This window comes from Galleria mellonella, unplaced genomic scaffold, assembly GCF_026898425.1.
Source record: "Galleria mellonella isolate WM207_F2 unplaced genomic scaffold, CSIRO_AGI_GalMel_v1 utg63, whole genome shotgun sequence".
NCBI classification, from domain to species: domain Eukaryota; kingdom Metazoa; phylum Arthropoda; class Insecta; order Lepidoptera; family Pyralidae; genus Galleria; species Galleria mellonella.
The window spans coordinates 14945422-14960625 of record NW_026442130.1 but is presented as its reverse complement, the minus strand read 5'-3'; the positions used below and the strand labels follow the sequence as shown (position 1 = coordinate 14960625).

General features: G+C 37.5%; 1 protein-coding gene across 1 annotated transcript in view; it reads left to right on the top strand.

Moving 5' to 3' along the window:
* The first annotated feature begins 1591 nt into the window (after window positions 1-1591).
* Window positions 1592-15204, top strand: part of LOC113515749 (glucose dehydrogenase [FAD, quinone]-like) — a 32401-nt gene continuing 18788 nt past the window's right edge. Inside the window, exon 1 of the mRNA XM_052899755.1 lies at window positions 1592-4193. Within this exon, the coding sequence (XP_052755715.1) occupies window positions 4126-4193 (68 nt within the window). The 5' untranslated portion in view covers window positions 1592-4125. The remainder of the gene's footprint in view (window positions 4194-15204) is intronic.

Here is a 15204-nt window from a genome sequence, read left to right as displayed (position 1 = left end):
TGTCTTATATATTTTTTTAATCTTTTATCTATCTATGGCAGCTTCATTTTGCAATTAGATTTAAAATATTTAAAATATTTTAGGCACTTTCTTCCACACACAATTTCCAGCGCACTCTTTGGAATCAGCTTCCAGTAGCAGTATTTCCGAAACGATACATCATAACCTTCAAGAAAGTACACATTTGTAGCACACCTGCAATGTCTCTGGTGTTGTGGCCAGCGGTAGTCGCTTACGGGGTTATCAGCATTCCATTGTCATCCATTAAAAAAAAAAGAAGTAGATAAGGCGACTCATTTTCCAAAACAAATGTCGTAAGTTTACCACTACAATTAAGTTCGTTTGTATTCTAGTCCTGTATTTTCTACTTAGCTAAACGGATGTTAAACGACCTTCAGATCATTGTGCACATTGAAATACTTATTAGGCAGGTATATTGTAATACTATTTTACTACCAATTATATTGATATCTGTTCGAATATGAATTCTCAGACGAACACAAATAGTTTTTTATGCATAGTTTTTTTTTTTTTTATATTAAGACATAATATATTATACATAATAAACTATTATTATTATTAACTCAGAAAAAAACTCAGTAAATGTATAAAATGTATAAAAACTCTGTCAAGAGTACGACTGAAGAGAGACATAGTTCTCACTTGACTTGACAGGCGGATTGGCAACCGCTGTTTGGAATGGGAGTTCTTTTAAGAGAGACGCTGCTGCCCATCCCTCGCTCTCTTTTAGTCATCTCTAATGATACCCACGGGAAAGGCAGTAGTGACCTATTCCATGCCGGGACTATGTGGCAATTTGTTGATTTGACATCAATAGACTGTCTTATTATTAGTTTGTTTATATTTTCATTAATTTCTATTTAAACAAACTGTATATAAATACATCACGTTTGCGTCGACAACAATTTGTATTTAAAACTTAACAGCGCCTCTAGCGGATTATTATGGAAACACTGATCTTCATATAAACTTTGTATAGACATAAATGAATGCAGTTGCAACATAAATCTTTGTGCAACTCGCACTAGTACAGAGTTCTATTCCTCATTAACCCCCGCATACTTTATCGCCACCAAATACGTTAATAATCCTTTGGATCCCTGACAAATAATTTATGAAACAATTATACACGTATAGTAATGTACGATGAAGAAACATGAGCGTGCGTTTAGTACGGCATTAGCTGCAATGGCTTTATGTAAAACCAAGGGAAATTTGCACGTGCCCATTAACAGTGACTACACGGTATTATTGTCGGCTTTTAAGACACCCTCGGGAAAGGAAGGGGTAGCTGATTCTATACCGAGACCACATGGCTAGCTAGAACCTTCAAGAAAAGAGCATATTCCTTTTTAAAAGGCCGGCAGCACACCTGCAATGCCGCTGGTGTTGTGGGTGATCATGGACGGCGGTAGTCACTTATCATCAGGTGAGCCGCATGCACGTTTGCATCCTGTGTTGTAAAAAAAAATATAACCCATTCCTTGAGACTAGTGGTAGTATTCATTAAGAGAGTTTCAATAAATTTCTTTCCCTAGAATAAAACATTATTTATGTATTTATTAAAAAAAAAAATTAAGCATTTTTAAGTAGCCATTCGTTTATTAAAGCCCATTCGGAACATATTTTTTTTGTAGAAAAGAAAAATTCTTAGGACCTCATTAATAAATCAGTTTTCACTAGATAGTAACATTATTTTTTAAGGCTGGGCTACGTTAATTAACGTTAACGTTAACGCTGGGCTACGTTAAAAATAACATATAGTATTATAAAAAAAAATATTGTTCATGACAATAATCAGTTACAGTTAGTGCCGTCGTCCTAATTCGAATACCGAATGGACAACAGTTTTCATTTTTACTTCACTTTAGATAAACTATACTATATTTTACCGTGTGGTCCCGACGCAGAATAGGCCACCCCTTCCGTGGGTGTCGTAAGAGGCGAAGGGAAGGCGAGGGATAGCCAGCAGCGTCCCTTTTAAAACATCTCCAAAGCCTAACTGCAGTTCCCAATCCGCCTATCAAGCTGAAAATCAGTGCTTTGCTTTCAGCATTGAGCTGTAGCCTACTTGGGTCACTGCGACACACTTGGTGAAAACATATTTCCCTACTTTATCTTTTGTTTTATATTTAAAAAGATGTAAAATAATCTGATTGTATAAACTCATTTGTTAATTGACGTGCGTCATAAATGGCTCAAATAAAGTGTTTATCTATTTATCTATCTATCTAGCAAAACCCTCGTAAGTGGAAGCTTACGTTTAACAGTGGATAGTTAAAAGCTGGTACGATAATATCGGCATTCATTATGACGGGAGACAATGCGAACAGTGTGGCGTTAGCGCATTACTCTGTACACGCTAATCTGGCGTCACGACACGCATTATTCTTCATTAAACAGCCACCAGGCCGCGTTGCGACCGCGTCGTATTCCCGTACGTCTGACGGCATTTATCATTGTTTTGAGACCTGCATCGCTCTGTATAAAGCTAAGTACATTGAGCTGGGGGGAAAGGGATTGTTAGTAATGGAGTCAAATAGCCCTATTACTAGCAATATACCCTGTCAGATCGACCTCCACGTGGCTCCCCCTGGAAACCATCGTGACTAATTCTAGTTTAATTCGTCAGGGCTAATTGACCTACTTCATTCTCACCTATCATCCTTCACTGGTGCCCTACCGGTGTATACCGATAGCACGGGTGGGGTTTGCCATTCCATTATCACCCATTACAAAAAAAGTACATTGAGCTCAGCTGAAATGAGACTTTTTCAAGTCTGAATATCCACTGTGAGTGAGTTTCTAACGATTGTGTTAATTATAAATTACAAAAAAAAAAAAACATTTATGTCGAAACGAATAATTCTTTTTTCTGAGATGAAAACAGAATACTATGCCCGCCTTTGCTATCGGTTTACGCTAGTAGGACACCAGTAAGAGATGATGGGTGAAAATGAAAGATTATTTGGCATATGGTGATTAATTCAACAAAAATTAACCAAGATGGCTTCATGGGTGAATAGACTTTGGTCTGATAGTTACTTTGATAGTTGATACTTTGTACAAAAGTCGATTGCTTGGGTACCTCTGTCCCACTCGTGTTTCAACCGTGAAGCAGTTGTGTTTGCATGGCTGTGTTTTGGTTTGAAGGGTGGGATATGGCGTGAATTTATTGAGTACAGAGGAACAACACCTGAGTCCTCAGGAATGGCAACGCATGGGGGATATCATGAGCGAAACTGTATACTCTGTTATGTCCATGGTACTGCTCATGTGTATGGTATAGGCGACGTTTACCACTTTCTATCAGGTGGACCGTCAGCTTGTTTGCCATTCTAAGTTCTATAAAAAAAAAAAAAAACCTTTAACATCCCATTATTAACGACCCCTTTTCTTGAATGTAGATAGAAGGTGACATAGGTACTCACACATATGACTTAACAGTCTCCTAAAATACTCAGATCTTCTCCATACAGTTCAGAGTGTGGGAATGATAGGTTTTTCTAGGCTAAATGATAGGAGCCCAAGAAGTACGGGATGGGAATTTTGAATACATTTAATCCATGCAAAAAAATTATACCCCACATCTTTGTATTTTCAGAACATATTTGAGATGATGAGTTCGTTCCCGTGGGTGTTGTAAGAGACGACTAAGGGAGGGCGTAGGATGGGCAGCAGCGTCCCTCTTAAAACATTTTCAAAGCCTTACTGCGCCTACTAAATACGACAACTAGATAGATAGATAATTTATTTACATTACTTACAGCACACAAATTACAATAAAAAAAAACATACACAAAATACATAATAAAAGAGATAAAATAATAAAAATAAAAAAGCACAAAACAAACAAAAATACAAAATATATAAACTAACAATCTCCTTTCTTCCCTTCCTTCACGCGTGTACCATAGTAACGTAAAATGGTCACATCTCAGTTTATTGCTTTGCCCTTAAAAGAGCAAAACACTGATATTCTGCTGTGGCCAAGAGTCAGTCGCGAACTACTGGCAAAAGCCCCTGGGGGAGGCTTACGTTCACCAGTGGACAGTATGATGATACATAAATATTAAATGTATTACCTGTAACTTTAACTTAATCATGATTTCTTTTCTTTCAGGTAAGAATGATTACAGCAGCCGTGCTGTGAACCTGTATCTATTATCTATGTATGTATTATTCCAGTTTGGTACGTATTTTTTTTTATACAACTTGGAATGGCAAACAAGCTGACGGCCCACCTGATGGAAAGTGGTAACCGTTGCCTATAGACATGAGCAGTACCATGCACATAACAGAGTATAGTACTGTTTCGCCCATGATACCCCCCATGCGTTGCCATTCCTGAGGACTCAGGTATTATTCCTCTGTACTCAATAAATTCACGCCATATCCCACCCTTCAAACCGAAACACAGCCATGCAAACACAACTGCTTCACGGTTGAAACACGAATGGGACAGAGGTACCCAAGCAATCGACTTTTGTACAAAGTCTCCCTCTGGTGATTTATTTTACACTGGTATTATTTTACACTAATGAAGAGAAGTTAACAAATTTCTGCTAAGCTGTGATTGTACAGCTCAGTTTCGGTCTAAAGGTCTAAAAAGTGGTATCATTACCTTCAAATTCGAAGTAAAAATACTAGTATTAAAACAGACTTGTTTTTTTTTAATGGATGATAATGGAATGGTGACCCGCCTGCGCTATCGGTATACACTGGCGGGGCACCAGTAAAGTATGATAGGTGAGGATGAAAATAGTAAGTCGGTTAGCTCTTCATGACGAATTCAACGATAAAATAGTCACGACGGTTTCCAGGGGGAAACGGGTGGAGGTCGACCTGATAGGGTATATTGATAGCGATGGGGACTAACCTCCCCATTACTAACAATCCCTTCCCCCCGGTACCTACATATTAAGTTCTTCTAAATTGTTCGCTTCTTTATTGTGCGACCACCGAACAATCCTCGAACACGTACGTTTTAGGAGACCATTGGAATGGCAACATGGCACACAAAGTACAATATAAACATACACATAATAGTAAAAGAGATAAAAGAATTAAAAACAAAAAAGCAACAAAAAAAAAAAAACAAAAAGCAAAATATATAAAACAACATGTTCCTTTTTTTTTCCTTCTTGCGTGTGCCATAGTAACACAAAATGGTCACAACTCAGCTTACTGCTTTGCCCTCAAAAGAGCAAAACACTGATATTCTGTCGTGGCCAAGAGTCAGTCGCGAAATTCCTTATTAAAAATAATAATAATAGAAAAATAAATAGAAAAATCCAAACAAAACATATGTACACCCACCATCGACTGCAATACGACAACTGAACGTGGAATAAATCCATAGAATTAACAGCATTACACACTGTCCACCTGCCGAGATCCCGGGCTAATCCCGGCATCCCGGGACAGTGGGATCGCAGACGGCGACAGCTGCGTGTAACGACGCTTATCTACACTTGAGCGATAGCCGGCGATTTGTCTGAGTGCCCTTAAGACATTGCACGGCGCAGAGTTAAGAATGTTCTGACAGAGATTAGATATGCTCCGTTCTAAGCGAGATCCAATAAATGATCTTTTTCTTTTATCTTTCTTACAACTACATATGATAAGTAACATAAAGCTTTAAGATATTTTCCTGACTCAAAATAAGTAGAGTCTTTTATACAACCACCAACTTTTATACCAGAGGGAGACTTTGTACAAAAGTCGATTGCTTGGGTACCTCTGTCCCATTCGTGTTTCAACTGTGAAGCAGCTGTGTTTGCATGGCTGTGTTTCGGTTTGAAGGATAGGGTGGGATATGGCGTGAATTTACTGGGTACAGAGGAATAACACTTGAGTCTTCAGGAATGGCAATGCATGGGGGGTATCATGGGAGAAACAATACATTCTGTTGTACTGTCCATGGTACTGCTCATGTCTATAGGCGACGGTTACCGCTTTCCATCAGGTGGGCCGTTAGCTTGTTTGACATTCTAAGTTGTATAAAAAAAAACTACCCTCTTTTAAAAAATTTTAAATGTTCTATAAATTTACTTTTATTACTTTCTTTTAAATTAGGAGTTGAGTGTAAAAGAAAGAGACAAAACAGTTCAATAACTAAAATAAGTTAATGTGAGTTTTCACTTTTTTTATTAATAAAGAGGTAAGGATTTAAAGTAACACTTATACAGAATTGACTCATGTCGATCACTTCTTAATGGTTGGACGGATTAAAATGAAATTGTCAGTTGTTGCCACGCTTGACAGACGGATTGGCAACGGCAGTTAGGATTTAGAGATGTTTTAAGAGGGACGTTGCTGCTCATCCCACGTTCTTGCTTACCACACCCACGGGAAAGGAAGGGGTGGCCTATTCTATGCCGGGACCACACGACCAAATAATAATATTATTGTTATAAGTTTCGTAAACATTTATAATTTAATGTAATAACTACCGGTTTAACTTATGTATAATTAGATCGAAAAAAAGCTTAAATATATAATGGTAATATAAATAACTAATTTATTTATTTATTCTTTAGTACAAATATGTGTACATGGCGGACTTAATGCTAAAAGCATTCTCTCCCAGTCAACCATAGAGAAGTGTCACAATACTCGAATGCGGTACTACTAATTATTGATATACATACATACTAAAATTACATATATAAACGACTAAATATATATAAATAACAAATATACTTACACATATATGGCATATACTATATTATACACGAAATTGAGAATAATATAAAGTACTTACTGCTCAGATAAAGTAACAATTGAGCGTGAACGTTTTTTTTGAAAGACGGTTTAGTCGGTAGTCTCTTAATGGTATCAGGAAGCGCGTTCCAGAGTCGTGAAGAATGTAGGAGAAAAGAATTTGAAACGAAACCAGTACGGTGAGAGGGGAAAGATAGTTGGAGAGTATTACGGGAACGAAGGTTAAGATAGTGAGTTTCAAAAAGATACTGGAATTTGCTGCTTAAATAGTTATTCATTCCTATATTATTGTAATAAAATCACCGGTAAAATTTATTATAAGATAATTTTATTATGTTTGAATAAAACATTTTACTATCACACGGCCATATCTAATCTATTCGAATGTCTACGCTGTAACCAGTGCCCGCTGCAATTGTCTCAAGACGCTTATCTCTGGACATTTGTGCCGGGGTACATTGCGACCCCGGGGTACGAGGGGACATTACGCTATACGAGATTTGTAGGGGTTAACATAAATGGTCAAGCGGGGACTCCTATTTGAATCTATCAGGGCGAAATGTGAAAACTTAAGATGGGCAAATGTTGGTAGTCGGTATTGCAAGTGCAATCTAGTCGTAAATACAATCGGCCGGATTTAAATTCTATTTGGTTTTATATCTATTTGTTTTCTTGTAGTCCCAGAATATTTTTGAATGTTCCAGAATGTTTGCCAGAGGGAGACTTTGTACAAAAGTCGTTTGCTTTGATACCTCTGTCCCAATTTTATTTCAACCATAATTGTGTTTGCATGGCTGTATTTCGGTTTGAAGGGTGGGATATGGCGTGAATTTACAAGGTACAGAAAAATAACACCTGAGTCCTCAGGAATGGCAACGCATGAGGGGTATCATGGGCGAAACAGTATACTCTGTTATGTCCATAGTACTGCTCATGTCTATAGGCGATGGTTACTATTTTCCATCAGGTGGGCCGTCAGCTTCTTTGTCATTCTAAGTTGTATAAAAATATATATATCAAATAAGCTGTAATAAGTGGATTTTTTGAGCATAACTCTAAAATGACGGACGTATCACTAAAAAGCAATATTTTTAGGTGACTTCAAAAAGAAGTAAATGCTCAATTCGGTTGTATTTTTTTTATGTTTCTTACCCCATATCGTCATAGTCGTAGAATACTGACGGATCTGACGAATATTACATATAAAGATCCGTCAGTATTCTACCACTATGACGATATCTCCGTAAGTTGTAAATCGATTTGGAAAATTCTTTTTTTTTTATCTGAATGGACATACTTACAGATCGGTCCCATAGAAATTGTATCGAAATTTAGTTTTTATATCAAAATATCTGATTTTGCCTCAAATGAAGTTAGTCTAATGGAATACAAACTTAATGATACTGAGAAATATTGTTAATCTATTACATCTATACACTAGTGAAACTTTAATGTTATGTTTAAATTCAGTGATTACTTAAAATTGTGGTAATATAGCCTCTTTGGTGTGGCAGATTTTCTTAATATGTGATCCACTTTCCTTTGCCCCTTCGCTCTGATGCTAAGAACAAGGAATTACATAGAAGGAATGATAAAATAAAAACTGTAAATCATATGTTTGCCTCCTTTCTTCTTATGCAAATATAATTAGTAAAAAGGGGACGAAAGATACACAATCAGTTGCTATTTTTCTTAATTCTTAGTAGGCTAGTTTATTGAAAATGTTTCATATGTCAATTATTTGTTAACGATAAATTTTAACATTTCTGGATTATATATTCGACAGAGTTTGTGTAGAAGGTATGCAAGCAGGTTGTATCCGAATTTGGTAGGTTTATACGGCCGTATATCTTTCGTCCTTTTTTTTACTAATTATATTTGCCTAAGAAGAAAGGAGCCAACCATATGATTAATAGTTTTTATTTTATCAGTCCTTCTATGTAATTCCTTGTTCTTAGCTCTGATGACGGAGTTTTTTTCCGACATCGGACGTCTTTACTCCTTACGAGGCTAAAGGCTTTAACTCATACAGCCGATATCTTGCTAATTGTATCTATTTATTTTTTTATTTTTGCAGTTTATTCGATAAATAAAATGTGTATAATTGCTAAAAATTTTTACGTAATTCTTTTTTTTTAATATTCACAATTTTTACTAAAGGACGAAATATACAGTACTCAATTAATAGTGAGTGCAGAGCAATTTGTCTATGCCTCTATGGTTACGCTTTATCTGTGGTGGTGATGCAATGGCGGCAACACGCTGACTACAATAAATTTCACGGGGGGCATACGTCCGTAGCGACATGTCGCCTGATTTACTGTTTTATTTATTGTCTGTTTGTCCGTTTGTGGGAAATTTAGTGATAGATAGCTAAATGGTGAGTAGGTACGAATTTGCTCCATTTTAAACATACTTCAAAAAGTTTTCGATTTGGCGGTATTTTTATATGTTTAAACATTTTTTTAGGAAGAAACATTTATACACATCATTATTATTTCAGCCATTATCCGTCCACTGCTGGACATAAGCCTCCCCCATAGATTGCCATAAAGAACGGTCCTGAGCCACCTGCATCCACTGACTTCCTGCAGTCTAGTGGGGGGTCGTCCTAAAATATGATAGTAAAGTCCATTGTGAGGTTTAGAGGAAGTAGGCGTTAAGCTTAATTTTGTTTTCAACCGACTTCAAAATAGGAGGTTTTCAATTAGTTGTATTTTTTTTTTATTTATTATTGCACAACTCCGTTGTTTATAAACCAGTCAGTCAGTGAGAATACACGTAACATTCAGCACGAGGGGGGAAAGGGATTGTTAGTAATGGGGTCTAATAGCCCCATTACTAGCAATATATCCTCTCAGGTCGACCTCCACGCGGTTTCCCCCTAGAAACCATCATGTTTAATTCTTGTCGAATTCATCATGGTGGGCCAACTGACCTGCATTCATTCTCACCTATCATCTTCCACTGGTGTCTCGTCAGTGTATACCGATAGCGCGGGCGGGGTTACCATTCCATTTTCACCCATTAAAAAAAACATTCAGCACGATGGTTTCCGACCGCGTAGAGGTCGATCTGACAGGGTTTTTTTTTATACAACTTAGAATGGCAAACAAGCTGATGGCCCACCTGATGGAAAGTAGTAACTGTCGCCTATAGACATGAGCAGTACCATGGACATAACAGAGTATACTGTTTCACCCATGATACCCCCCCATGCGTTGCCATCCCTAAGGACTCAGATGTTATTCCTCTGTACCCTGTAAATTCACGCCATATCCCACCATTCAAACCGAAACACAGCCATGCAAACATAACTGCTTCACAATTGAAACACGAATGGAACAGAGGTACCCAAGCAATCGACTTTTGTAGAAAGTCTCCCTCTGGCTAGCAATGGCTACTTTTTCCCGATCAGTAAACACACTCCTGTCACGTGGACGAAGTCGCGGGTAAAAGCTAGTAATTTAACTTATCGTATCGTTATCGTTAGCTAGTAGCCATGTAATTTCCCGCAACAGTTGCACAGCGTACTGTTAACCAGTCGGCGATCATTTGGCGGCCAGCCAGCTGCTGCAGTGCCACTTTTTATATATATTTCAATGATTTATCATTATTGACAACGAGAGTATAATGATATTAAATTTATCAAATATTGCTTTGTTTTTTCTTTTTTTTTACAACACAGGGGGCAAACGAGCATGCGGATCACCTAATCGTAAGTGACTACCGCCGCCCATGGTCACCCACAACTCCAACGGCATTGCAGGTGTGCTGCCGGCCTTTTAAAAAGGAATATGCTCTTTTCTTGAAGGTTATGTTGTCGTATCGGTTCGGAAATACTGCTGCTGGAAGTTGTTTTTTCTCTATTCAAAAATGCACCGCCTACGTATTTCTCTGTTTGCCCAATGGTTGACTGGTAGAGAACACCGTCCGGTGTTAAGTCCGCCATATGTACATAGAATTTTACTGTGCATTTGAAGTTTAAATAAATAAAAAAAAAATATTATTATTGTGAGATGGACCTTTCTAGACAGAAAAACCTGTGACACTGCGACCTTTCCATGATCTTTTGTGATTTTCATGATTTTTCGCTCGTTTTTAACGTTTACTGCTAATTCCTCTCAGCGATAGGAATTTTATAGTATAGGGCTACAGCCACAAATTAAGCGCTACGGCATATCTAGCTAATTTTTTTAAATATTTTGTACAAAGTCTCCCTCTGGTTGAAACGAATCATTATTATATATATGTCGTCCTCCGTGGCGCAGCGGTCAACACGCCTGCCTGCGACGTGGAGGCCCCGGGTTCGATCCCCGGCCAGGTCATGATGGAAAACGATCTTTTCCTGATTGGCCTGGGTCTTCGATGTTTATCTATATATGTATCCATTATAAATATAGTACCGTTGAGTTAGTATCCCATAACACAAGGCTCGAACTTACTTTGGGGCTAGCTCAATCTGTGTGATTTGTCCGTATATATTTATATTTATATATTTATAAAAAAAATATATATATATATATATATATATATATATATATATATATATATATATATATATATATATTTTGAATAACAGGAATAACGAGTTTTAACAATGTAATTTTTTTTATACAAACAGACCACAGAGTAAGTAATCACAACAGATATTATTTGACAGATACCTTTTAGACATTGGCAACTTAAAATTCTTAGATAAAGACTAAATCACATTTACAACAGTTGTAAATAAATTGAAGGGCACTAAATCAATGACACTACAATATTAAAATTACAACTGAAACTGCGTTAATTTAAGGCACAGTTAAACGATAAATCATATTGGTTCCGTACTAGTTAATTAACCGTGCATTCGCCGCATAAATCATGCGTTATCGAAACTTTTCCGTAATTTATGGCAACACTGTGTTCTGGATGCGTTTTTAATCGACGTTTAATTCTTCAACTAGTAATATGGGTGCATAGACTGCATATTTATACCACAGTCATACTATACATTTACCAGAAGGAGACTTTTTTTATACAACTTAGAACAGCAAACAAGCTTTTTTTTTTTTTTTTACAACACAGGGGGCAAACGAGCATGCGGCTCACCTGATGGTAAGTGACTACCGCCGCCCATGGTCACCCACAACACCTACGGCATTGCAGGTGTGCTGCCGGCCTTTTAAAAAGGAATATGCTCTTTTCTTGAAGGTTATGTTGTCGTATCGGTTCGGAAATACTGCTGCTGGAAGTTGATTCCAAAGAGTGGTTGTGCGTGGAAGAAAGTGCCTTGAAAAACGCACGGTGGAGGACCGCCACTCGTCCAGATGGTTGGGATGAAATTTTAGTTTATGGCGGGTTGTACGATGGTGAAAATCTGCAGCAGGTATCAATCCGAACAATTCTTCAGAGCACTCCCCATGATAAATTCGGCTGACGGCTCACCAGATGGAAAGTGGTAACCGTCGCCTAAGTTTCCATCAGGTGGGCCGTCAACTTGTTCGCCATTTATGACAACATGATATACGTATATATTTTTAACAGCATTTAATTCTCTTATTTTATTATATCGTGAACGCGAAAGATTTTAAGGACAGGTGGGTGGATATTTGTTATTCTTTCACGCAAAAACTACTGAATGGATTTGAATGAGATTTGAAATACTGGCTGGTCTCCTAACTTACCATATAGGTTATTTTATGTACCAATTTATGTAGGCAAAGCCACGGAATATAGCTAATTACTAGTAAGTAGTAGTAACAGTAAACAATGGGGTAAAAGATAGACGGATATACCATATATTGCTTAATATACCATATATGTGCGTGTAATGTGTAAACCATGTAAACTGTACGTGATAGTACCTTGCAATAGGCAGACTTCTTTAACAATACTTAATTGTTTATTAAATGACGTTAAAATATGTTTAATTATCAGTAGATTAGGCCCTTCTCATACATTTTTTTTGATGGGTGAAAATGGTATGGTAACCCCGCCTGCGCTAACGGGATACGCTGGCGGAGCACCAGTGAAGGGTGATAGATGAGAATGAAAACAGGCCAGTTAGCCCATCATAATGAATTTATCAGAAATCAATCATGATAGTTTCCAGGGGGAACCGCGAGGAGGTCGACCTGGTTGGGTATATTGCTAGCAATGGGATTCTCAGTTTCCATTACTAACAATCCCTTTTCCCTCCACTTCTCATACATTGTACGTACTTGCTTAAAATAACTGTTAGTTAGACACGCTTTTTCAAGCGTGTTTTGTTTGTCTATTTGTAGAATAAGCCATTTATTGACATTGCCAGTCGACCGTAGCTGTCTAAAACGAATCTGTTTGTTCGGAGGTGTCCGCATTCGACTCGGTGTTAGTAACGCGTCCATTTTCACAATACATATAAGCAATTTTTCTTTGGAACATATAGCGACATCTGTCGTCGAGTGGAAACAACTATTAATTTTCAATACCATGTAAGTGCACTCATTAATAGATGGCGCTGATTTCTTCAAACATGGACGCAAAACATACTCTAAAAGGATTAATTATTTAATGTGAAAAAATCTGATAATTACCGAACTATAAGATTTACTTAAGTAACTATAAGAATTACTTATCATTTTTAAAAACTTGTTATAATTCAAAACTTGTTATAATTCTGTAGTCTGACCTATCATCTGTTTAAACCTATTTGTTGCTAGCTTTATACCATGTCTGGTCTACCTCCACGCGGTTCCTATTGGAAAATACTGTGATTAATTATCATTACTTCATTAAAGTCCTCGTCAGCTGATCAACTTTCATCCTCACCAACCATCTCTCACTGGTTACCAGGTAGTTCATACCGACATCGCGGGCGGGGTTACCATACCATTATCATGCATTACCTAAATAAAAGCTTTCGATTCCAAATCATCGTATAAAATCCAATTATTACGATCCAAAACATAGATTTTATTCCTTTACATTACTATTGTAAAAAAAAAAAAAAACTATTAAAACTTCACTAAAAAAGTATAATTAAATATGGCTCCGTAAGGAAGGAACAGAATTAATACGTGGTTTTATTTTATAAAATTTCCCGAATAAATATTATCCACCTAATAACCTGCGGACACGAACTAACTTTCTTCTCGGACTATCCACCAATAACGTACAATTACAAATACTATAAAACAATACAAACGGACGTACTGTGAATCTCCTCCTTTGAGGAAATGTAGACAATATCCTCAGGCCACCTTCTACCTTCAAACTTATCTAAAATTCCCATAAATTGATACAAACGACCGCACCATATCAAGTCCATAAAGCATAAACTATTGGCCAACTTAATTTCCGGTACAGAGTCGTATCTCGGCTAGGACGCCCGGACGGTCCGCGGAGGAGCCCGCGCCAGCACCCCCGGGCATATTTATTGGAACCCTTCTGTGACAGAATATTATTAATCGATAAGCGTTTTTTTTTTTTTTTTTGATGGGTGAAAATGGTAAGGTAACCCCGCCTGTGCTAACGGGATACACTGGCGGAGCACCAGTGAAGGGTGATAGACGAGAATGAAAACAGGCCAGTTAGCCCATTCTGATGAATTCATCAGGAATTAACCATGATAGTTTCCAGGGAGAACCGCGAGGAGGTCGACCTAGTAGGGTATATTGCTAGCAATGGGATTTTCAATCTCCGTTACTAACAATCCCTTTCCCCCCAATCGATAAGCGTGGACTACAGCAGATAAATGTGGTTTGGTTTAAATAAATAGTAGGTTTATTTGGCGACCAAATTATCGTTATGGACGACTGGCATTAAACATCATATACCCATATGGGTAATCTTAGTATAATAAATCTGTAGAGAGGTCAATTCTGTATATGAAATATATTTCCAAAATAACTATCAGCGGGTGATTAGTGATCGATACTGATGCCAAAAATATAATCAGTAAAATTTTTGTCTCTCTGTCTGTATGTTCGTTATTGAAACAAAAACTACTCGACGGATTTTAACGAAACTTGTTACAATTTTTTTTCATACTCCTCGGCAGGTTATAGTATACTTTTCATAACGCTACGATCAATAGGAGCAGAGCAGTGAAGGGAAATGTTAAAAATGTCCACTCGTACGACGCCGGGACGGGCCGCTAGTAATAAATAAACTTATTTCAAACTTGAAATCTTTACTTTGTCACGTCCTTTTCCCACGGTGCCAGGTGAAACGTTAAGGGCGCGTGTGATGTCACGTGAACACTAGTGACGGCCATTTCACGTGATAACGTGGAGCTTGGTATATAAATAGGCATCGCGTGACAGCAGCCGTGACGCGAGCCGTCAGTGACCAAGTACTTAATTCGTTACACTTAGTATTTACGTCACAGTACTATTATATCGATGGTTTGAGATGAAACCTTACGAATTACCTACGAGCGTTACGACCACAGTGTTATTCTTATAGTGTTTTATTTTTTATGGGTGA